The sequence below is a fragment of the Schistocerca gregaria genome, chromosome 2 (genome assembly GCF_023897955.1).
Source record: "Schistocerca gregaria isolate iqSchGreg1 chromosome 2, iqSchGreg1.2, whole genome shotgun sequence".
NCBI lineage: Eukaryota > Metazoa > Arthropoda > Insecta > Orthoptera > Acrididae > Schistocerca > Schistocerca gregaria.
In genome coordinates this window covers 711687853-711713068 of record NC_064921.1, presented here as the reverse complement: position 1 = coordinate 711713068, position 25216 = coordinate 711687853, and the positions used below count along the sequence as shown (strand labels likewise).

Below are 25216 nucleotides of genomic sequence, written 5' to 3'. Positions count from 1 at the left end.
ACAGTTAAATTTATTAAATTAATCTATTTATTAACAATTTAACAGCTTTTATTTAGTTAAAATAATTTAAGAAGGAGGTGTAATGAATGTAGATGACGTTGGTACGACTGTTCAAAAACATTTGCTGGCAGAAAAAGGTCGATTCTATTTTCGTGTTATCAGATGGTGTTTTGTTTACAGTCAGCCTAACCTCACTTTCCCATTTCCTGTACATGTGCTCAGTACAAGGTGTAATGAATGTAGATGACCTTGGTACGACTGTTCAAAAACATTTGCTGGCAGAAACAGGTCGATTCTATTTTCGTGTTATCAGATGGTGTTTTGTTTACTGTCAGCCTAACCTCACTTTCCCATTTCCTGTACATGTGCTCAGTACAATGTCTAATCGTGGTTTAAAAACTCTGCTCTCAGTTTTTGTTATATTTTTTAAGAATTTGTGATTTAAAAACACCAAAGAAACATTACAGACTTTGTGAAAAAGGTTTATCTATCATACTTTTGATCTAAACTTGGTGATAAAGATAAATCTTGTTATGTGTGTGTTGAAGATCTGAAAAAATGGTACAAAAAGGAGGAAAAAAGCCTTTAGATTTGCTGTTCCTGTGATATGGAGGGAGACAAGAAATCACTCAAATGATTGCTACTTTTGCAGTATTCATATTACTAGTCATAATTCGAAAAACAAGAAGGTAATAAGTTACCCTAACCTTCTGTCTGCCATCTGATCAGTAGGGGATGGTGTAGATTTGCCGGTTCCTGAAAAGATTTAAACCTATTTCGAAAGAAGTATTTTCTGATGTACAGGGAGATTTAGATGAACCAGATAATGATGAATTCCATTGTAATACAGAAATTCTAGAGCCCAAATTGTTTACTCAGACCGAGCTTAACGATTTGATTAGGGATCTGGGCTTAACGAAGGAAAAAGCTGAATTGCTTGGCACTAGATTAAAAGAAAAGAACTTATTGGCAGTTGGAACCTGCATGTACATGTATAGAAAGAAAGCAGCAATTTTCCAAGCTTTTTCAACAAGAAGGTAATTTAGTGTACTGCTCAGACATTCCCGGTCTGATGTATGAGTTTGGTATTGAATACAAAAAGGAAGACTGGAGGCTGTTTATTGATTCATCCAAAACTGGTTTAAAGACTGTTTTTCGACAGGCATCTTATCCGCATGGTTGTAACGGATCGTGCAGCCACGTCTCGATCCCTGAGTCAACAGATGGGGACGTTTGCAAGACAGCAACCATGAGCATTAACAGTTTGCCGACGTTTGCAGCAGCATGGACTATCAGCTCGGAACCATGGCTGCGGTTACCCTTGACGCTGCATCACAGACAGGAGCGCCTGCGATGGTGCACTCAACGACGAACCTGAGTGCACAAATGACAAAAGGTTATTTTTTCGGATGACTTCAGGTTCTGTTTACAGCATCATGATGGTCGCATCCGTGTTTGGTGACATCGCGCACACTGGACGCGTGTATTCGTCATCGCCATACTGGCGTATCACCCGGCGTGATGGTGTGGGGTGCCATTGGTTACACGTCTCGGTCACCTCTTGTTCGCACTGACGGCACTTTGAACAGTGGACGTTACATTTCAGATGTGTTACGACCCGTGGCTCTACCTTTCATTCGATCCCATGTGAAACGCTACATTTTAGCAGGATAATGCACGATCGCTTGTTGCAGGTCCTTTACGGATCTTTCTGGATACAGAAAATGTTCGACTGCTGCCCTGGCCAGCACATTCTCCAGATCTCTCACCAACTGAAAACGTCTGGTGAATGGTGGCTCGTCACAATACGCCAGTCACTACTCTTGATGAACTGTGGTATGGTGTTGAAGCTGCATAGGCAGCTGTACCTGTACACGTCATCCAAACTCTGCTTGACTCAATGCCCAGGTGTATCAAGGCCGTTATTTCGGCCAGAGTTGGTTGTTATGGGTACTGATTTCTCAGGATCTATGCACCCAAATTGCGTGAAAATGTAATCACACGTCAGTTCTAGTAAAATATATTTATCCAATGGATACCCGTTTATCATCTGCATTTCTTATTGGTGTAGCAATTTTAATGGCCAGTAGCGTATATTATTTCGGGTCTCAACTGACGCACAGTTTTCTCAGAGCTTAGTGTGAGTGATTTTACAGTTTGTGCTTTCCTGAGCCCTGCAAATGTTCAGCATGTTGGCGGAACAAGAGCACGTGACCGAGTGGTTCACGCTAGATCAGACACGTGAACGTTAAAGCCACTGGTCACCATCAATAAGCATCATCATAGAGTGTAGTCGCATCTATCTCAGTTTCTGCCTGATCGCTTATAAGCTGTGCAAACTAAACAACTAGCGGTAACATTCAAGTCGTGAAACTATTTAGTCGAAACTGCTAACAATAACTTAAATAATAAAACAAGAAGTTAGTTTCTGTTGTCAGAGTTTGATGAGAGAAGACGTGAAATGGTATCAACGGAGACGATGGGAATAATTCCAGAATATTATGCAAATTAATGCTTGGGGATATTTTGAATGCAAAATTTGCTCAGGCATCCGTAATTTTATCTGCAAAGATATAAGAAATATGGTCATGGGGAATTATACGTCTATTACGGTTGAATGGATAAGGTGAGTATAGTCTCGGTTAGAAAAAAGTAAGGTCGTCACTAATTTTGGTAAGAATTATTTGGTCGAAAAATATTTACGTAATCGTTCGTCAGTGTAATATGTGGCAAAGAAAAAGGGCAAGAATCCAACAAAACACGTCTTGTGATTAAAAGAGGTGGCCCTTGTCTGAAATCGAGATGCCGCATTTCACGCACTTTAATAATGCCTGTCAAACTTTTCATATGTGGCAGTGTACACGTGCTTATGTGTAGGTGTCTCACGCCGTTGTGCGTGCCGATGAGGCTCTATGCATCTGCAGTATTGGACAGTAACTCAGGCACAGGAGAGTACCATCACATTTTGCATTCAAATTACGAGCATGGTTTGATAATAATTTTACTCGTCACGCACACGGAAACTATGAAAACAAAAAAAAGAAAAAACAAACGGTGACCTCGGTATAAATAAGTTATGACAACAGCAACTAAAGTAATAGCGCCCACAGAGTTAGCAATTTATCTCACAAGTTTGGAGAACTTTTATGTTAGCAGAATGTGTTTTATAAGTGGCTACAGTTTATCGATGGTTGTTGTTAACGTCAACGTATTGCGTGAGAGGTATGTGTAGACAGAGAAAATTGTCGCTGGTTAGCGGCAGCTGCTGGTGACGGGTCTCTGCTTCTTGATTTCAGTCGTCACCCTCTGCGAAACAGGCCACTGACTTGGGGAAGAAAATTACCTTACTCCTACGCACCAAGTTCTCTAATATAACTTCGGCACTTACGGGGCGCAGGCATAAATCCCATCACAACAACTTTTTTGTTGAGCTTCCCCTAATGACACAAAAGTATAGCTTGGGTATACGAAATGTCAGCTTAAATAAAACTGCAAAACAATTTAAAAAAAGATAAATATTGCAGGAGAATTGTTTTTAATTCGTATCTTTAATAGCATGCGGGTAGAATCACTTAGTGTCATAGTATAGGCAACACAGGCCTGAAAAACTGTAACTACTCGAATTAATAACAAAGTAAGGTAAATATGAACACTACTTCATTTAAACCTTCGAATGTATAAAACTGATAGTGATTATTTTGTACCTGATGAGCTACCTGAGAACAAAAAGTGGCTTTGGATTAAATATATTTAGCAATTAAATTTGATCTGTGAAGAATTGCTTAAGGAGGAGAAAAATATCGACTGTGATTTTTATTTTACAATTGCGTAGGCTTGCACGGCCAGTGTCAGTGGTCATAAAAGTTTTCTGAGTGTCGTAACGCGTCATAATGTAAAAAACTCTACAGGAGAAACCAACTATACGGCCACGGTTACAGTGGCCTCCTTCTGGGTGACTGACGTGCTTTAGCTGAGCTGAGTGGCTTATATTTTGTCATAGCAGTACACTGAGCATGACGTAAGTCATAATTCTAAACGGTCGTGGTTATTATTGCTCACTTGAGGTGAAAGGAGCGGAAACTTTATTATAATAGCTTGCAACGGTGGAGGGAGTGGGGATTAATTGTTGTCTATTGCTTCTTGCATTGTTTGTTATGGTTGGTGCTCATCGGCGAATGAGGTTGGGGTCGCCGGCCGGAGTGGCCGAGCGGTTCTAAGCGCTACAGTCTGGAACAGTGCGACCGTTACGGTCGCAGGTTCGTATCCTGCCTCTGGCATGGATGTGTGGGATGTCCTTAGGTTAGCTAGGTTTAAGTAGTTCTAAGTTCTAGGGGACTGATGACCATAGAAGTTAAGTCCCATAGTGCTCAAAGTCATTTTTGAGGTTGGGGTCCTGTTTTCCTCCTGGCATTCCACCTTGTAGTCGACAAGCTGCAACAAGATCAGAGAAACCATAAAAACAATAAAACATCCTAACAACATGAACAAAGAGGTTGTCTGCAGGCTTGCCCCACACTGGCTCCCAGCCCTCAAGAGTCCAACAGGCCGCAGCCGCACCAATAACACGCGACGCGAGCGCTACCGGCGTCCAGCAGGAGGAAAACAGGAGCCCACGGCTCATTCACCGATGAGCACTAATCATAACAGTGCAAAAAGCAACAGACAACAGCAGGTACCTACTCGCTCACCAGATGCAACCTGTTATAATGAATGTCCCTCTCCTTTCGCCTCAAGCGACCAGTCATGACATCGGCCTTTTAAAAATATGATTTAACGTGATGCTCAGTGAGCAGCAGTGACAAAATATAAGCGACTCCACACAGCTAAAGCACATCAGAATACCCACAAGATCACCGTAACCGTGGCCGAAACGTTGGTTTGTCCAGTAAAGTTTTTTACATTATGAAGAGGTGTACGACATTCATATTATTTATTCTTTTTTGTTGGTGCACTGGAGGTGCTGCCCTGCGCCATCGAAACTGTTGTTCAATATCTCAATGCTCAGAAATCTGGGTGAGCTGAAGTCAGTTTTTATAAACTGACGTTTGTGACACTCCGTAACCTGCAGTCTTTGTAAAAATCTTTTTTATTCGACAGTTTTGATCTTTAATATTTTAATTAGTATTTCGGTATTTATATTTTACTGATATGTGAAGAAAATTATTTCAACTGTAACGTTTATATTAAACTGTGCTTGCAAAAGCTCTATTGACATGTGTTACGGAGTGCCAGTAGGTAACTTAATATCCGACTCAGCCGAATGTGCGGACGCCAGGGTATAGAACAATACATTACGAGACATTATGCGTCAGTATGGCCAGAAAGGAGAGAACGGGCGCGGCGCTATTGGACTCCGTCAGAGAAGAGTATACGGCCCTGCAGAGTTTGATAGGTCCGCATGGGGACCAAGGCGACGTAAGCGTGGCGGGATGGAAGTGCCAGCTCTCACGAGTCAACCAGACAAGTGTAAATTGAAACTGCAGCTGAAGTAGTAAGTGGACAGCTATATCCTTGTGAAGAGGAATCATCGGATTCGGAAATTATATATATATATAAATAGTTAACTGTCATTTATTTGGAAAAATCTCTTTACTTTGGTTTTACTCCTTCATGTCAACTTCCTTGCATGTTGGTTTAGTGACTAGATTGAAACAACCGAATCAGTACTCCAGTAAACAATAATGTAATGGGGCGGAACGAAATAACGACTTATTAACAAGAAGGTATCGGAAAGTGACTTCGGGGAGCACATAGAGCATTGTGATACGTTGCACGTAATTTAATTTTGACATGATTCAGTAATTTCAGAATTTCAGAATTTTGCTACTCTTCCTCGTTGTTAGAGTTGTCGTGCAGGGATGCTCGGGATCATTTCGCATAGATGGTGATAGGCTTCCGTAACGTAGGAAGGCGATATTTTATTTATCAAGACAAAATTAACTGGCTCAATAAACACATTAAGTCACAATCAGAACATTACAACAACAACAACGAGTGGTCCTCTGACAGTCAAGAGTTGAAGATTCAATTACAAAATGGCAAAGATGCACTCATTTGGGGAGTAATGAGGTAAAGGAAAAAAATATTACTCTATCGCATTGCCCCATGTACATATGGAAAACATGCCATTCTCTTAATTGCGGTTCACTACTGTAAAACACTGGTGACAGACTAGGGAAGTAGCACTCTAATCTAAAACGAAGAACTCACAAAATGAACATTGTCCAATACCTTTCTGAAGTGATTCGAAAACATCCCCGCTAGCGAAACGCTCCCTCAGCCCTTACGAGCGGGGACTGGGGAGATTCGTTACGTATGTGACCAACCAAAGCCTCTCCTATCATCGTAACTTTTTCATCCTTGTTCAAATCTGTCTCCTTTTCTGTCGTGTCCATCCCTGCGCTACCTAGAGAATGGTTCCGCTGTTCAAAAAGTAAAGGAGAGAGATTCGCTGGATTTGAAATACCTCACCACTCCCTCGTTTGAGGATTCGCGTTCTCAATTCTTCTCAAGCCCTTTTCCTTTGACTGCTGTGACTAAAACGACTTCGACTAGAGATACAGAGCCTGTGTATAAAAATTAATGGGGAAGAGATTCGTTAGGCCTGAAAATTCTCAATCAACTCTCTTGCCTTGTGGCTGTAATGCCCCATTCCCTTCTCTGCCTCCACGCTACATTAATTTTCAAATACCCCTACAATTATTCAAAGACAATGCTATACAGAACGAAGAATATTTAATTAGTGTCCATAGGAATAATTAAAATACAGCACCTAGCTTGGTCCATCTTTTCCCCAGAGGTTTTCGTGCCGTTTTGTCAAGATAAGAATTTAGCGTGGAAGACTCGATACGGGGCAACAACGTATGGCTTCGAAGCTCTCTTAAAGACGATTCTTGTGATCTGAAGACCCCTCCACCCTGACAATGTGTACTTTGGATATTCTATTCAGGCAAAGTATTATGAATTTATGAATCTTCGTAAAGTGATAACAATTTACACAATCATTTTACAACATTCGAAAGGTGACTGAACGCTATTGAGGTAATGGCTTCCTTCGGTCTCAGCACCAGTACATTCAAACTTCCAGAGCTGATACTATAATGTTGTTTCAAGGTTACTTTTATCCCATAATGTACAGACATACAGTGAGATGGGACATTAGCGTATGAAGTGGTGGAGAAGCGCATCATACGGCCCGTGAGAGGACAATGCACTGAGGTGGCTAAAGTCATGGAAAAGCGCTATGCACATATACAGATGCCGGTAGCATGTCGTACACAAGCTCCGGGAGATGAAACCTCTTCCAGCTGCTTGGCCGACCTCCTCACGGCCCTCTCGCCGCGATCATTTTAGCTAGGTAGCGTACTGGGCACTGTAGTTTTAGCTATCACCATTTTTTGAGTGGTGATCCTCCACCACTTTGGGTTCATTGTCATCAACCTTGACGGTTAGCCATTTCCTGACCGAGTCCCTTTATTAACCACTTCCATTCTGACATATGTTTGCCGTCTGAGCTATCGGCCGTTTTAGTGAACGACGCGTTGGCTGTCGACCGTGTTTTACTTTCTATCCGTCGTAGCAAATATGGCGAAGAATATTTAATCTTTAGTCCATGACCTCCGTTTCCTTTATGGCGTATTTTATGGCCCTTTTTCCAAGGGAAAGTCCTTGCTTTTCCTTCCGTCGACTGGGATTAACGTGTAGTTGCTTTTAACTCGTTTTTCTGTGGTTCTGACATGGGCGCTTATGACTTTAGCTGTTTCTGCACCCTAAAACAAAACAAAACAAACATGATTATGGCCGCCCGCAGGGAATTAACATACTTTGAACGCGAAATTGTAGTTGGAGCTACAGGCGTGGAACGTTCAATTTCTGAAATCGTTAGGGGATTCAACATTCCGAGATCCACAGTGTCAGGGGTGTGCCGAGAATACCAAATTTTGCCCGAGCAGTTCTAGGCGCTTCAGTCTGGAACCGCGCGACCTCTACGGTCGCAGGTTCGAATCCTGCCTCGGGCATGGATGTGAGTGATGTCCTTTTGTTAGTTAGGTTTAAGTAATTCTAAGTTCTAGGGGACTTATGACGTCAGATGTTAAATCCCATAGCGCCCAGAGCCATTTGAATACCAAATTTCAGTCATGCCTCTGACCATAGACAACGCCGTGGCCGATGGCCTTCTCTTAACGACCGAGAGCTGCGGTGTTTGCGTGGTGTTGCCAGTGCTAACAGGCAATGAACACTGCGTGAAAGAACCGCAGAAATAAATGAGGGACGTAAGACGAACGTATCCGTTAGGGCAGTGAGGTGAAAAATGGCGTTAATGGGGTATGGCAGCAGAATACTGACGCGAGTACCTTTGATAACAACACGACATCGCCTGCAGCGATGCCTGGGCATGTGACCATATCAGTTGGACCCTAGACGACTGGAAGACCGTGGCCGGGTAAGATGAGTCCCCATTTCAGTTGGTAAGAGCTAATCGTAGGGCTCAAACGTGGTGCAGACTTCCCGAAACCATCGAACCAATTTGTCAACAAGGCATTGTGTTAGCTGATGGTGGCTCCATAATGGTATCGGCAGTGTTTACATGCAGCTGAACCGATCATTGAATGGAAATGGTTATGTTCGGCTACTTGGAGACCTTTATATTCACAAACAACGATGGAATTTTTATGGATGACAAGGCCACATGCCACCAGGTCACAATTGTTCTCGACTGGACTGAAGAACATTATGGACAATTCGAACAAATGATTTGGCCACCCGTATCGCCCGACATAAATCTCATCTAACATTTATAGGACGAAATCGAGAGGTCGGTTCGTGCACAAAATTCTGCACCGGTACCACCTTCGCAATTATGGATCCCTATAGAGGCAGCATGACTCAGTATTTCTGCAGAGGCCTTCCAACGATTTTTTGAGTTCATACCACGTCGATCTGCAGCAACACGGGGGGGGGGGGGGGGGGGGGGGGGAAATGGAGGACGGACACGATGTTAGGAGGTATCTCATGACTTTTGTCACCTCAGCGTATAGCTAGAGTGTTGCCAGAAAGTTAGACTTGTATCTCGGTGTGTGCCGTACGGACAGTGACGTGAGCTACAATAGGGCCGCTACTACAGAGTCTATATTTATAAATGTTTCTGAGAGATTACACGAAATTACATTCATTTGATGCGTTTTCGAATCACTGAGTCCAAATTGATACATTTTGTTTTCTAAAAAGCTGTTTGGGGCAAAAATAAACGAGATGAAATATCTAACCTTTTGTCAGTGAAATTAATTAACAGTGGCATAGAATTTCATTTACTCTGATCCGTTATTTGTCCAAGTTACTTTGGTCAGTGGATTTTCTCATTTGCGGCACGTATCGTCGCTAAAACGTGTACCACTCGACTCTGCTCTGCTTAAATACTTTCGTTCCTGTGTCACGTGGCAGCAACGCCACCAGCCCGCATTCTATCTGCGGAGGACACTGGGTCATATTTTGACTCACAAGTGGACACTGGTCATGTTTTGACTCACAAGTGTATTTCAGCCAGTGAAAATTTTAAATTCTGGAACGTGATATAACGTGCATGTGTGGTCGATACTTACAGACCAATGTTTCCTCTGCAAGTCACACATTGTCCCTCTCCTCGTTGCATAAAAGGGTGATGACAAGAGATGTTAAAGCCGTAACATACAATCTACGGATAGGTCATTAGTGACAGTGACAAGCTAAAATTTTGAAATTCATCAGCCATGTCCATTTCAAAGGGAACCCTTAAATGTGGACGGTTGAACAGCCAACTTTCCGAATACGAGTCCAGTGTGGTAACCACTGCGCCATTTCTCTCGCTGACAATTTTGGTCCACGTCTGGAATTTCTAGACTCTGGTGTTTCTGCAATGAAAGGAGACCATCGTACCGTTCGCGGCAGTCAGTAGGCTTACCCCTGCTGACGAAGACACGGATACCTATAGAAAAAAAACGTTCAAATGGCTCTGAGCACTGTGGGACTTAACATCTGAGGTCATCAGTGCCCTAGAACTTAGAACTACTTAAACCTAACTAACCTAAGGACATCACACACATCCTTGCCCGAGGCAGGATTCGAATCTGCGACCATAGCAGTCGCGCGGTTCCGGGCTACAGCGCCTAGAACCGCGTGGCCACCACGGTCGGTAACTGTAGACATTTTGATAATTTTTTTTCGTATTTTACACAGCTTCAGGTAAGTCTCTGCGAAAGAATCGTTCATATATCCTGCTCCGCAGCACATTGGAGTTGGTATTAAGTGCTGCATACATGACTGAAATAACACTTTCTGTAGCTTCTAAGGATGTGGTGGGTCCACTTGCAGCAAAGGAGAATTAGATTTCCATTAGCAGTCACGGTTTTAGCAGTCGATTCTACGTGAACGAGATCGTGGGATGTCCATGGGGACATAGACAGCAAGCTATAGCCCCAGTCTGGTGGGAACAATTTCCGCCCGACACCGAGGCAGTTCATTCCAGAGGGTGTTTTTCTCGAAATAGCCGCTGATGGACGGCCTGGCAATTTCTTCCACCCACTGCCCCTCGAGAAAAGGGAGGTATTGAAACGGACAGTGTAACTGTGTTACCGAACCATGGCGCGAAATTACAAGTCCTTAAACTTCAGGTAATTAGCACAATGAGCGAGCTGGTTTAACAAAAAAGGAAAGTTAAGGATACCTATTAAAGGGAAAAGTATGTCTCTAGTTAAAAGTAGGACGTAAGTACATAAAACGGCAACGAGTCACTTTTTTGAATAGTTATTTATTATTTCATGAGCCGATTTTCCAACCTTTTCAGGTTAATCTTCAGATGGTTTTCCAGAACGTTTCGTAGACATTGAGCCATCTAGAAGTTCAAAAAGATGGTTCAAAAGATGGTTCAAATGGCTCTAAGCACCATGCGACTTAACTACTTAACTTCTGAGGTCATCAGTCGCCTAGAACTTAGAACTAATTAAGCCTACCTAACCTAAGGACATCACACACATCCATGCCCGAGGCAGGATTCGAACCTGCGACCGTAGCGGTCGCTCGATTCCAGACTGTAGCGCCTAGAACCGCACGACCATTCCGGCCGGCCATGTCGAAGTATTGACCTTGCTACATCGATGTCGAGCGTAGTCCTTCGGCTGTTTTTCAGAGACACAAGCTAAACAACTGCTCTATATGATCGATATCTGAGTGTTGTAGAGGGTGAGCAGAGGTAGCTGAGTTGGAGAGCGCAGTCGTGGACTGAGCGGCGAGCACGACCGTTTTTTGTTTTGTTTTTTAATATTGTGTGTAGTGTGGACTGAAGAGATCATCCTTGATGACTTATTCTTCTAGGATGGGATGTAAGGATAAAAGGAAAACACTTTATTTATTACACATTCAGTTAGGATTGGGCACGCAATGGGTCCTTTAGCTTGCTGTCTTTGGTGATGTCTGTCTCCTGTGGAGGGTGAAATGTGTCAAGGCTGTTATGTGTGGCTGCTTCCTCGTATTATGACAGATTACCTATGGGGGGTGAAACGTTATTGACTTCGGTACTCTATACTTGTGCCATCTTGCAGGGTTTCCCGTTCCTACCGATTCTAATTGTCGAACTTCGTCCCTAAGGGCATCGATCTTGTCAAAACCTCGTAGAGCCTTGTCATGGACCTATTTTTGGATAGTGGTCTCGTGGAGTGCGGTGTGGATGTCGACGTTTCTTGTCCACCATGGAGCTCCTGTGATCCATCGATAGCAAATGTATTGCAGCGCTTGGAGTTTGTTGTAGTTGGAGACGCACGTAGTTCCCCACGAGGTGGAGCCATACAACTTTGCGGGTTCCACCGTTGCCTTATTCAATTGGAGTTTAGTTTTAGGGTTGAGATCCTTACTCTTCAGGAACGGAATCAATGACCTGGCCATCTTCTGGGCTGCCGTCTTCTTGTCGTCAATATGCTGCGTAAAGAAAAATTTTTTGTCAAGGTAGACACCGAGATACTTCACTCCCGGCGACCATGGGATAAATTGGTCAGCTATTCGTAGTCTGTCTTTCAGAACTGGTTTCATCCGTGTGAATAGAACGGCTGCCGTCTTCGTCGGGTTGATGGTTATCTTATTTTGCAGCGCCCAGCGTTCCATTACAGCAAGTTGCCGTTGCATCCTAGCGAATAGCTGGTCCAAGTGTCGTCCAGTTGTCAGAAAGGCCGTATCGTCCGCATAAAAACTCGCCGTAACAAGGGAGACTGTTGGGATGTCATTTATATATAAGTGGAAAAGCAGAGGCGAAATGACAGAGCCCTGCGGAATTCCTGTGGAGATCAGTTTCATTTCGGAGTTTTTGTCGTCGACTCGGACATACAGTTTCCTGTCCTGCAGAAAGCTGTCCATGAGTCTAATGTAACAATCCGCAATAGGGGTAGTGCGATGCATTTTGACGATAAGGTTGGGCCGCCACACCTTATCGTAAGCTTTCTCGATGTTAAGGAAGACACCAATCGTGAAGTGCTGCTTGTTGTATCCTTCTTGTATCCCATGAGCACGAGCGTGGCGCGGCTATCTGCAAGTAATTGCTGTCACCAAGAGAGGGCGCACAGAGCCGAGCAGTAAGGCACGGCTGGGCACTTGACACACGCAGCGAGCAGACCGGTGGACTCGGCAGTAAGGTCTGCTAGTCTCTTACGGCCGCCAAGACGTCTAGAACATACACGTTTGATCTGTTTATCAAACGCGGGATGTTGCAATTTCTGCAGCACACGTTGAGAGTCCTTAAGTATCAGGACGGACTTGAATGTCCGGGTACCATAATGAATAGCTTCCCTGATGGCGAGTAGCTCCGCCGTGTAGACAGAAGATTCAGGTGGAAGCGTAAACGTTTGCTAGGCGCCACTATAAGGACAAAAGAAGGCGTATCCCACATCTGCCTCAGATTTAGAACCGTTCTTATAGATGTGAGCGTACTGCGGTCATTGTGTGCTGAGAAAATTCTCCAGATCGCGAGTAATATTGGTTTATGCTCGAAAATCGGTTGGCAGGTAAGCAAAACTATCCTTTATCACCGTGCGTGGATCGTCAAGGAATCAGCAAGAACAGAGGCACGTGCAACTTATGTTCGACTACGTGCTAAGACAGACAGTATGTGAATCTGGCAAATCGGCAGATTTAACAAGCAGTGAAGCAACATTTTTACCAAGTGATTGTGCTCGCGAACATAAGTGCTATACTGTCCTATCCAATACAGGTATAATCTGATTGTCATGGAAGTAAGACTCTTGCCCTACTGTAGCTGACGATTGGTAAATTGATAAAGAACGTTCAATTTTACTGTCTTGTTTACGTAAAGACAGAGAAGATAAAAAAAACGTTGTCTGAAGTTTTGAGAAACATACCAGTCAAAGGGGTGAGTATGATTAAGAAGTAAATTGCTTTTAATTATCAAGTTGAACTTAAATTTTGACGGTATATTTTATAGGGTATTTAAATGGCTGTATAATCTTGCTAATGACAAGAAAAGCTTTATGAATTTCTGCCTTATTGCAAAACTAGCGTGTTTAGATAGTAGTTGTTCAAAGCTCAGTGTGATATACAAAAGCCTAGTAAGACAGTTAACAGTATATGTTTTTATTTTATGACGCTGTCATTTTTATAAAAGTTGGTGTTCTGTGTAAAACTGAAAAGAGAATTTACTTGTGGCAGTATGCCGAGTTTTTTATTCTTTTTTCTTTTTTTTTTTAAAAAAAGAAAAATTGCTTTTTTTGCTTTTTTTAAAAAAAAAAGAAAAATTGAGTAGTACGGTAGAACACGATCCAACTGTGCAGGAATGTTTGATCCTTGTTTGGTATACTGATACCAAATAATGTTTTTTTGAAGGTTGTATATAATGTGTGTTGGCCGACCGTGGTGGCCGAGCGGTTCTAAGCGATAAAGTCTTTAACCGAGTGACCGCTACGGTCGCAGGTTCAAATCCTGCTTCGGGCATGGATGTATGTGTTGTCCTTAGGTTAGTTAGGTTTAAATACACTCCTGGAAATAGAAAAAAGAACACATTGACACCGGTGTGTCAGACCCACCATACTTGCTCCGGACACTGCGAGAGGGCTGTACAAGCAATGATCACACGCACGGCACAGCGGACACACCAGGAACCGCGGTGTTGGCCGTTGAATGGCGCTAGCTGCGCAGCATTTGTGCACCGCCGCCGTCAGTGTCAGCCAGTTTGCCGTGGCATACGGAGCTCCATCGCAGTCTTTAACACTGGTAGCATGCCACGACAGCGTGGACGTGAACCGTATGTGCAGTTGACGGACTTTGAGCGAGGGCGTATAGTGGGCATGCGGGAGGCCGGGTGGACGTACCGCCGAATTGCTCAACACGTGGGGCGTGAGGTCTGCACACTACATCAATGTTGTCGCCAGTGGTCGGCGGAAGGTGCACGTGCCCGTCGACCTGGGAACGGACCGTAGCGACGCACGGATGCACGCCAAGACCGTAGGATCCTACGCAGTGCCGTAGGGTACCGCACCGCCACTTCCCAGCAAATTAGGGACACTGTTGCTCCTGGGGTATCGGCGAGGACCATTTGCAACCGTCTCCATGAAGCTGGGCTACGGTCCCGCAAACCGTTAGGCCGTCTTCCGCTCACGCCCCAACATCGTGCAGCCCGCCTCCAGTGGTGTCGCGACAGGCGTGAATGGAGGGACGAATGGAGACGTGTCGTCTTCAGCGATGAGAGTCGCTTCTGCCTTGGTGCCAATGATGGTCGTATGCGTGTTTGGCGCCGTGCAGGTGAGCGCCACAATCAGGACTGCATACGACCGAGGCACACAGGGCCAACACCCGGCATCATGGTGTGGGGAGCGATCTCCTACACTGGCCGTACACCTCTGGTGATCGTCGAGGGGACACCAAATAGTGCACGGTACATCCAAACCGTCATCGAACCCATCGTTCTAACATTCCTAGATCGGCAAGGGAACTTGCTGTTCCAACAGGACAATGCACGTCCGCATGTATCGCGTGCCACCCAACGTGCTCTAGAAGGTGTAAGTCAACTACCCTGGCCAGCAAGATCTCCGGATCCGTCCCCCATTGAGCATGTTTGGGACTGGATGAAGCGTCGTCTCACGCGGTCTGCATGTCCAGCACGAACGCTGGTCCAACTGAGGCGCCAGGAGGAAATGGCATGGCAAGCCGTTCCACAGGACTACATCCAGCATCTTTACGATCGTCTCCATGGGAGAATAGCAGCCTGCATTGCTGCGAAAGGTGGATATACACTGTACTAGTGCCGACATTGTGCATGCTCTGTTGCCTGTGTCTATGTGCCTGTGGTTCTGTCAGTGTGATCATGTGGTGTATCTGACCCCAGGAATGTGTCAATAAAGTTTCCCCTTCCTGGGACAATGAATTCACGGTGTTCTTATTTCAATTTCCAGGAGTGTAGTTCTAAATACTAGGTGACGTATGACCAAGTCCCGTAGTGCTCAGAGCCATTTGAACCATAATGTGTGTTGTGTGTGTGAAATATTTATAATATGTATCTACACTATGTTTGTATCAATATGTTTAGTTACAAGAGTATCAGACGAGAAAGCGTGAACGTATTAGGAGAATACCTATCACAACCTCCCAGCAAATCTGCTAACTTCATACTTCGCAGCACACGCCAAGTAACGTGGATATCCCTTTTAGGATACAAGGTGAATTTCCCTGACGAACTTGAGTGGATGGAAAGTTAGCGTTAAACATCCGCAGCAGGCGCAATAAGGCAACAATGTTGAGTACGTATCAAATGCGACACAGTAGTTCAATGGCAAGTGATTAAAATTATGTGCCACATCTATAAATTTTGTAAAGGACTGTTTCTTTTGTTGTGAGTGAATTAGCAAATGTTTTCTGGGTTGTACATATATGCTGAATGTCAGCACACGCCCGATAACTAAAGTGTATGTTTGGTAACAAGGAATTATTAAATTTTGTTAATTTGGAGATTTTGTTTGCTTTTTAACAGGCGTGCTCAGTTTTGTTTACTTTTTAGAAGAACAGTAAGTGTGTAAATGAGAGGCTTAAAGAAAACGAATGGTTTGATTAACGCCCTTTATGCCACTTGCTGAGGCCTTTCGTGTCAATCCTGAGCAGTGTTGTTTGAAATGTTTTGCTCGGCCATCCTTGGAAAAAAAAAAAAAAAAAAAAAAAAAAAAAAAAAAAAAAAAAAAAAAACACGTGTTTTAAACGATGGGCACCACGGCTATGACCTCTGTCGCAGAGGCATCAAGAGAAGGAGTGCGATGTAGATAAAGGAAGGCATGACCATCTTACCATCGTGTGACCCGTACACGGTGGCATTGGGAAGAATTGTAGTGAAATCTGGTGCTAATGTGACATAATTAACCCACTTTACAGCTCACATGTACTTCTCAATTCTGGCCTTTTTCTCATGTGTAGAAACCTTGGTGTCTGAGTTAGAGGTTGTGAGCATCTTTGAGCCAAAGTTCAAACTTTTGCAGCGCCAGGGGGAAAAATGACAGGATTTCAAAAAAGTGAATCTTTCATTCTTTTGCGCACTGCAATTATCGGCTCATACGAGGGTAATCCCAAAAGTAATGTCTCCTATTTTTTTATAAGTACAGGACTCTGTTTGTGTGGCAGTTGGTCAGACTGTTATGAAGAGTACTTCACATGGTGTGTGTAAACATGCGCACGCCGCGCTGAGGTGCTCAGTCTTGGCTTGGCAGCCGTTGAGATTGGAGCTCCCGTTGGATGCTATTGCCAAGTGCGAATTGCGCGCAGTTACTCGGTTTTTGAATGCAAAGGGCACTGCGCCGATTGAAATTCGTCGCCAATAGACGTAAGTGTATGGTGAGTCGTGCATGGATGTCAAAAATGTTCGTAAGTGATGTAGAAAGTTTGCAGCTGGTAGGTCCGAAATTCACGACGAACAAAGGAGCAGGAGACCGTCAATTTCTGAGGAGACAGTGTTGAAGGTTGAGCAAATCATGCGTGATGATCGGCGGATCACTCTGGATGATCTCTGCACGTTGGTTCCTGAGGTTTCCCGAAGCACCGCTCACAGAATTTTAACGGAAAAATTGAACTGCCGGAATGTGTGCGCAAAATGGGTGCCACGCATGCTGACTGAGGACCACATGCGGCAACGAGTTGACGCTTCCCCCTCATTTCTTCACCGCCTTTCAGCCGAACAGGACAACTTTCTGGACTCAATTGTCACGGGTGACGAAACTTGGGCATACCACTTTACACCTGAGACCAAGCAACAATCAAGCCAGTGGCGGCATCCTTCTTCGCCAAATACGCGGAAATTCAAACAAACACAGTCTGCCGGTAAAGTCATCACAAGTGTTTTTGGGGTCGGAAAGGGGTATTGTTGGTCGACTTTATGCCCAGTGGGACCATAATTAACGCTGACAGGTACCGTGAGACTCTGAAAAAACTCAAGCTGGCTATTCAGAACCGGAGAAGAGGAATGTTGAGCAAGGACGTATACATTCTCCAATACAACGCTTGCCCACACATCGCTAGACAAACCGTTGCTGCCGCGCGGGATTAGCCGAGCAGTCAGAGGCGCTGCGGTCATAGACTGTACGGCAGGTCCCGGCGGAGGTTCGAGTCCTCCCTCGAGCATGGTTGTGTGTGTTCGTCCTTAGGATAATTTAGGTTAAATAGTGTGTAAGCTTAGGGACTGATGACCTTAGCAGTTAAGTCCCGTAAGATTTCACACACATTTGAACATTTTTGAACAAACCGTTGCTCTCCTGCAACAGTTTCAGTGGAACGTAATCATCCACCCACCCTATAGCGCTGACGTGGGGCCCAGTGACTATCACCTGTTCCCTAGGTTAAAAGAACATTTGGCCGGAAAGCGATTCGGCTCAGACGACGAGGTGAAAGAAGAGGTTCATAACTTTCTGAACAGCATGGCGGGGAGCTGGTATGACATGGGTATACAAAAACTGCTACAGCGTCTACAAAAATTCATCGACAGAAATGGTGATTACGTCGAAAAAATCTAAATGTTCAAGCTGTAAATTGATGTAAACCATTGTAGAAATAAACAGGTCTATGTACTTATAAAAAATTTAGGAAACCTTAGTTTTGGGATTACCCTCGTAGTTCTGACCGTGGTTTTCAGGAGTTTGCCTGCGGTTGTAAGTAATTGTCAGAGTTAGTGGCAACCTCCTAAATATTCTCATTTGGGATTCCCTCTTCGCCGCACTCAGCTTGCCTGGTATGCGGCTGAAAAGTCCATGGCTCTACATGTGTCATTACTTAAGCAACTTGATTTACCTAGAGAATGAAAAACATATAATTAAAAATGCAAGGGAAGATCACTACGTTATATGAAGCTGCCGCACTAGCCCAGTGTTTGATTTTGTATTGTGTTACTTTGGTTGACTTGTTCTCTATTGTTGACGGACGTGGGTGTGTTTACAGAACGGTTGACTCACAACTTCTCCTGTAAAGTTGCTCGCTCCCTGTCTCCTGACAGGTCGAACTCTGAACATAACATTTATGTTCTCCAGCTAAGCGATGGGTTACAAGCTGGAACCCGAACACCGTTCTGCGCGTTTAACGGGCAGCGGATCTTTCTATCTTGCATAACAGGAAGAGTGTGTCAGCGATTGGTTGCGATGATGGCGTTTAGATATCTAGCTTAAGGATAGTCGTCAGAAGGAATCAGGAAAATGAAACACACAGAGAGGGACTTTTGCAGCTGGCGTACCTTGATGGCGTCGCGCACCTGCTCGGCCCAGGCGACGCGGCGGCCGGCGACGACGACGAACTTCCCCCAGGAGAAGGCGCGCAGCAGCGCCACCACCGACTTGGAGATCTTGCTGGAGGGCGGCAGCGTGCGGGCGAACGTGAAGTACACGCGCTTGTCCGACACCAGAGTGTCCGCGCACTTCTGCAACACATGGCGCGTGACGCTTGTTCGTCACCCCCTTCAGACTTGTGAGAGTCTACAGGTTAACACAAACTAGAACGAATAGTGGTCAAATTACTCTGGGTGTTGTAAAGGGCACTAACCACTCATCTCCACTCACAACATTTTCTTTTTTTCTTAATTTAGGCAAGTGTCGATATGTAATCCAACCAAAACAGGAGCAGTATACATATACGTAAATGTAATAACATCTGGTGTCAATTAAACAGCAAAAGATGCAAGATTGCCTCATGCTTGTCTCTAGGTGGCAGTACGAGGTCAAGTCACAATGTTTTGTATATTAACTCGAAAAAATATAGTTACATAATTAATCTTTGTTTGAAGGTAGATGTCTGCAGTCCTGGGACACGCTGAAACCACGTCATAGTACCACGTCGTTGGGCAAGCCAGAACAAAATGGCGTAGCCCTTCGATAAAGTGGAGTATTTTGCAGTAATCCGTTTATCGCGTTTGAAGTGAAACAACGCAGGAACAATTTTTGCTGGCTTGTCAGAAGTATGTAGCATAAATGTACCATCAGATGGCAGTGGTTAGGGCGTGCAGATGCGTCCATATGGCAAACAAGTCTGAAGGACGAAGAAAGAAACAGAACTGCATCTGTTTGTGAAGAACTGAAAATCGCAAGGGAAGCGGAGGCCCTGGTGTTCGAAGACTGTCTGATAACAATGGAGCCGATAGTGGAAAATGTCAAAATCAGTCATGGATCATTTTCAGCACTTTGAATGTGACCGAAGTAGCCTCCCGCTGGGTTCCGCGATTGCTCACGTCCATTGCAAAAACCTTCCGAACCGAGGCAGAAGCTGTGTCAGGTCAGTCCAGCTACCTAATCACCATGGACGAATGCTGGGTCTATCAGTAGGAGCCCCTGACAAAGGAACGAAGTAAGCAATGGAAATATATGGTTTCACTATCGCAGAAAAAGACGAAGGCTCAATCATTGTGGAAGGTGACACAGAATGTTTCTTGTGACTACAATGGCATGGTGCTATCCGTCACAGGAGCGAGGCATCTCGAAAAGCTACCCAAGGCGGTGACTTAATTTCACAACAAAGCCTCGCCTCTTTTTGTGCTCATGACAGTAACACTTGCTGCTTCTTTGGGCTGTCAGTTTTTGCCTTAACCGACCTACCCCTCCCCCTCCCCCTCGACCCTCCGTCTTTTTCATACATTCTAGTGACTTGTTTCTCTTTCCCCAGATGAAGGAATTAAATGATGTGTATTTCCAGAATGATCACTAGGTGACTTTCAAGGTGGAACGTTTCCTGAACACCCAAAATACAGACTTTATGACCAAAATATCCACCAAGTCACCCATTGCTGAGGAAAAAAAGTGTCGTACCTATGGGCTAATATGTAGAAATTTGAATGGTAGCTGACTGTTTGAGGTGATAAGTGAAAGGTACAGCATTATGAGACCGCCAAGAGCTATTGCAATACATATATATTTATTGACAACAACCGGCTTAAGTCAAGCCTCCATCTTCAAGCCACGGTACCATACATCAGTTTAACGAAAGGTTCCTGGGCTTGCAGTAAATAATTACGACCAATTCTAGCAAGTACATGGTGTAAACGATAACAGTTTACAACGTACCACAGAAGTATCTGGGAAGTCGAGACGAGCAAATCGGTACAGGACACTCGCAATCTATGAAGCCGGCAAAAGCCTCTAATTTGCCTACAAAAGCCACCTAAGCTACAGAGCATGCACGCCACGCGAGGTTTTAGCAAAATTGCACTTCACTATTAAACACCCATTTGTCTTGTACTTACAAAATGTAAAATTTTCGTTTGTGCAAATTTTACCTCAAAATATTGTGAGTTTTAACACTATAAAATTAACGATTAAATCATCTTGTTCGTCTAGTCTTTTTACTACGAAACGAGTCTGCTTGTAAGGGTTAAATACAGATCGAATTTTAAAAATGATTAGTTTTCGTCTAAAGTTTACAAAAGTCCCTTTACTTTCAGTATCCTCTCGGGGAAGCTTAAATTAATAAAGTTAACGAAGTGGCCTACTAAGCTGTTGGCGTAAGAGAGTGAGAGGATGTCGAAATCTCACGTAGCGTACCTACGCTGTAGCTTAGGTGGCTTTTGTAGGAGGCCTATTGGAGGCTGTCTCCCGCACTGGTAGACCCCAAGTGTCCTGTCACACGTTCATCTCGACTTTCCCCACACCACTGTGGTGCATTGTAAACTGTTATTGTTTACGCCCTGTGTAAGTGATATATGTTGCAACTGATAATAATTATGTACTTGACGTCAAGAAACCTTCCGTTATTCTGATGTAAAGATAGTCTCGAACTGAATATGGCTCTTGATTGGTGTTGTTGTCTACGTCTACATCTATGTGTCTACTCTGCAATTCACACTTAAGTGTTTGGTAGATGGTTCTCGTGCAGTGGAGACGGGACCATCGGGTTTCGACCGTCGATGAATGGAAACGTGCTACACTAGATGGTGAACGGTGACTCGAAACGTGCAGTTCGCCAAGGATGCAGGCTGGTGGGAACAGTATTATGCTATGGGAGACATTCTCCTGTGCTTGCATGGGACCTTTGGTAGTAATCGAAGACACGCTGACAGCAGTGAACCACCTGAATCCCTTCACGCTTGATGTTTTTCAACAGAATAATTGTCCTGTCTCTGAGCCAGAACCATGCTACAGTGGTTTGGGGAGCATTATAGTGAACTGACGTTGATGTATCGGCAACCAAATTCACCTGATGTAAATCCTGGGATGTTATAGGGCACCATCACCATGCACGCAAATCAGCTGCCCGTTATTTACGCGAATTACCTGACCCGTGCGTAGACATATAATGCCACATATTTCCACAAACCTACCAACAAACTGTCGGCTCCCTGATACGCAGAATCAGTGATGTATGTCGTTCCAAAGGAGAACAAACAAGCTATTAAGCAGGTGGTCATAATGTTTCGACTCAGCAGTCTAGAAACTTTCCTTCTAGTTTTGTTCGATACTACCTGCCATGGGAATTAGTGACAGTTTTTTAAACGTCCTGTATATTACTGCAGAGGTCAGTATCACTCCAAACTACCTTCTGGATATTTTATTGAGCTAGTGTCAGTTCCACGAAAACGTTTTCAATGTATGTGATTAGAGAGCTCCGTATTTTCCATAACAAACGATCCGTTCTCTCTGGCATAACCATTATTTGCACTGTGTGATTTATATCATGGTGTTGAATGGAAAACATCGATTCAGCTGATGTCTCCGGAAGCCTCCACCAGACTGTCTATGGCAATTCAAAATGATACACCACTACGCCACTGTTCAACCATTTATTAAATGAAAGAGGCGCTTTGGTACCTCGTGTGTCGAATGAGTGACAGAGTAATGGCTTAAGAAGTTGAAGTGCCTACGCCCGGGTTCCCGGGTTCGATTCCCGGCGGGGTCAGGGATTTTCTCTGCCTCGTGATGACTGGGCGTTGTGTGCTATCCTTAGGTTAGTTTGGTTTAAGTAGTTCTAAGTTCTAGGGGACTGATGATCATAGATGTTAAGTCCCATAGTGCTCCGAGCCATTTGAACCATTTTTGAAGTACCATATTGTCTGTTTGCAGTGTATTACACGCTGCTGCCGCGAAGTAATATCGATCCCGGTCACCCCTAGATCCGGCCAGTGTTGCCTCTTCCCTCCAGTGACGTGTTTACTATAGCAGCCAGCGCGCCCATTGGAACAGTTAGCTGGTAATTGTTGACAACGGGTACGGTGAGAGATTACAGCAGCCTCGGTGGAGCGTGGTGGTTGGGCGTTCTCAGATCTGAATGGTGTCTCTAATCTTCCTTTCGTCGCGTTACCCGACAAGGTACGGTGTAGTCAGAGATAGAGCGGCAACATCATTTGGTTTACGTTCGAGAAAGAGAGACCCAAAAATCTTCAGTATTGTTACAAATAATCACTCAGGGGACTACCATATTGCTACAAGAAAACAGACAAGATTTACCATTATATCTCTGCTGCGCACAACAATTGGCTGGTATCATCCATGCCAATTAATTTAGAGAGTGAGTTCGGTATTTTCCACAGGTGTGACCGTGACTACGTCTTCTGTGTATATTCGGACACGAAAGGTACTAATGTTTCTTCGTTTGTGTACGTGACGTCTGAAATTACGGTAGTTTAAGTTCCATAACCTGCCAAAGTACCTGTCACTTAGTAATTACCACACGTTTTTCTAACACAGGGTGTCCTTGACGTCCCGTTAGATTTTAAAAAAATCGTAATTTGACGGTTATTTATTTAGATTTCACTTTGACAGAATGAAATGGCGGCAGACTAAGAGAAGACGCAATGTGACACCTGCTATACAGAATCCAAATCTGCGGCAACGGTACTGGGGAATTATCGACACCAGTGTGGGAGCGCAACACCGGCTAAAACAAGCATAATGAGGTGGTTCAAAAACTTTAAAGATGCAGGCAGTGTCAAAGACCTTCCTCTAAACGGACGTTTTCTGTGTCTCAAGCACTTGTTGATAGAATGCATGCAGCATTGCAGTGCAGCCCTTGAAAGTTACGTCATCATTCAATATGTGAATTGCAGGAAGCACGACCAGCTGTCCGTAAAGCGTTACATAAACGGTTACGGCTTTTTTTCGTACAAAGTCCAAATGGTCCATGCACTGCATCGAAGCGATAGTCCTCTGTGGCATGCATTCGCGTGTTTCATTTTGGTCTCTATAGCTCCGAACAATGATTACTTGAAAAGAGTGTGTATCCAGATGAAGCAACATTCCGTATTTATGGACTTCTGAATTGCCACATTAGAATTTGGGCCTCCGGAAGACCACACAACGCATATGAAGAGATTCGTGATAACTCGAAACTTATTGTTTGATTGTAAGGCTCGGGATTTTGGACACCTTACATGTCGGGTGCCTCCTTTTTACGTATCTTTTATAGAGTTGCAAGACACTTGTTTTACAACTTGGGATGGATTTTTGTGTCTATGTTTCGCTTGTTTGAGATTTAATACACATGGCATCGAAAGTGACGAGGATAACACCCTTACGTAAATTTGTATGTTTTAGTCAGGTATAAACAGGGTGGAAGCATCACGGGAGGAGAAGGCAGGTTTAGCTAGCCACGCTGTGCCACAAAGGCCTGCAGAGTCTCAGTCTAGTCAATGTCTAGTGCAGGTGACGGGCACGGCAGACAACTGGGGGAAACACAGTATATCACGTGAGCGGCCTGTGAGGACGTAACTTACCACTCTGGTGGATGATGGAGTGTTAGTAAGGAGGGTAACAGACCTGGCTGTTCACTTGAAAACAAACCAATTATATGACACTGTACTTATTAAGCCATTTGCTGATTGAGCAGCCATGGCCACTAGAAATGAAAGAGAAACTGCCATTGGCTGTTCCATTCAGTGTCCAACCCCACTGTAGAGGGAAGGGAAACTAGGCTGAGGAGATGTGCAACTGCCCAGAGCAACAGGCACTATCCCTTGAGAAGTAGTCGAGTGTGGTCGGAGGTCATTTCTCTCTGACGTGATGACAGGGAAAGGAGATATATATTGGTGTGAACACTTTCTTCAACCGGCTCCAAAATTCAGATAAGAGCTGGCTCTATTCTTTTCGTAAATCTCCTGAGCTGAAAACGAAGAGACAATACAGTAAAATTCTTGTGAGAAGTGCGAGGGCACAGTAACACACAGAAAGCCAGCCTTGCGCTTGTGCCTAGCCATTAAAAGTAGACTAGGTTGAAGTTAACGTTTTTCGCTTCACAAAAGCGTAGGGCAACTTTGCTGGAATAGAATCAGCCAGGTTTAGTATAGGATTTTGATAGATTTACAGACCAGACGACACACAGCAGCAGTCAAGCCGACGACGCTGTGAAACGCAAGGTACAGAACGCAACACGCCATTAAATGCAAGCCAGTTGTTACTCCAGTGATATGAAACTCAAAGAAGGAAGACCTGTCCTTCTTGTAGTATTTCCCGAAATTAACGTATTTTTCTTCGTGCGCTCTATGGCCACGTTTGGTTAACATTTGTGGAGAAAGAATAAAATTTTCTACAGCCAGTAACGTTGTCCAGCTCGATACTAAGAAAGTTTCCACCAGAGAGTATATCTCTCACTTAAAATAATTAACTATCCTTAATTTTGTGGTATTATTGATCTTTTTTATTTTATGTTATTTGAGAAATTTAATACCGGGATCCCCCTGTCAGAACAGGTGACACCTGAGATTGCTTCTGTACTATGATGTGCAAAAATATCCAAACGACCTGAATTC

At 44.1% G+C, this 25216-nt stretch overlaps 1 protein-coding gene across 1 annotated transcript in view; it reads right to left on the bottom strand.

Annotated features, from left to right (window-relative positions):
• LOC126335948 (guanylate cyclase 32E-like) overlaps positions 1-24301 on the bottom strand; it is a 437004-nt gene extending 412703 nt beyond the window's left edge. Inside the window, exons 1-4 of the mRNA XM_049999424.1 lie at positions 24252-24301; positions 22253-22314; positions 19100-19140; positions 18728-18910 (exon numbers count right to left, since the gene is read on the bottom strand). Coding sequence (XP_049855381.1) covers positions 18728-18910; positions 19100-19140; positions 22253-22314; positions 24252-24301 — 336 coding nt within the window. The remainder of the gene's footprint in view (positions 1-18727; positions 18911-19099; positions 19141-22252; positions 22315-24251) is intronic.
• Between the last annotated feature and the right edge of the window lie 915 nt (positions 24302-25216).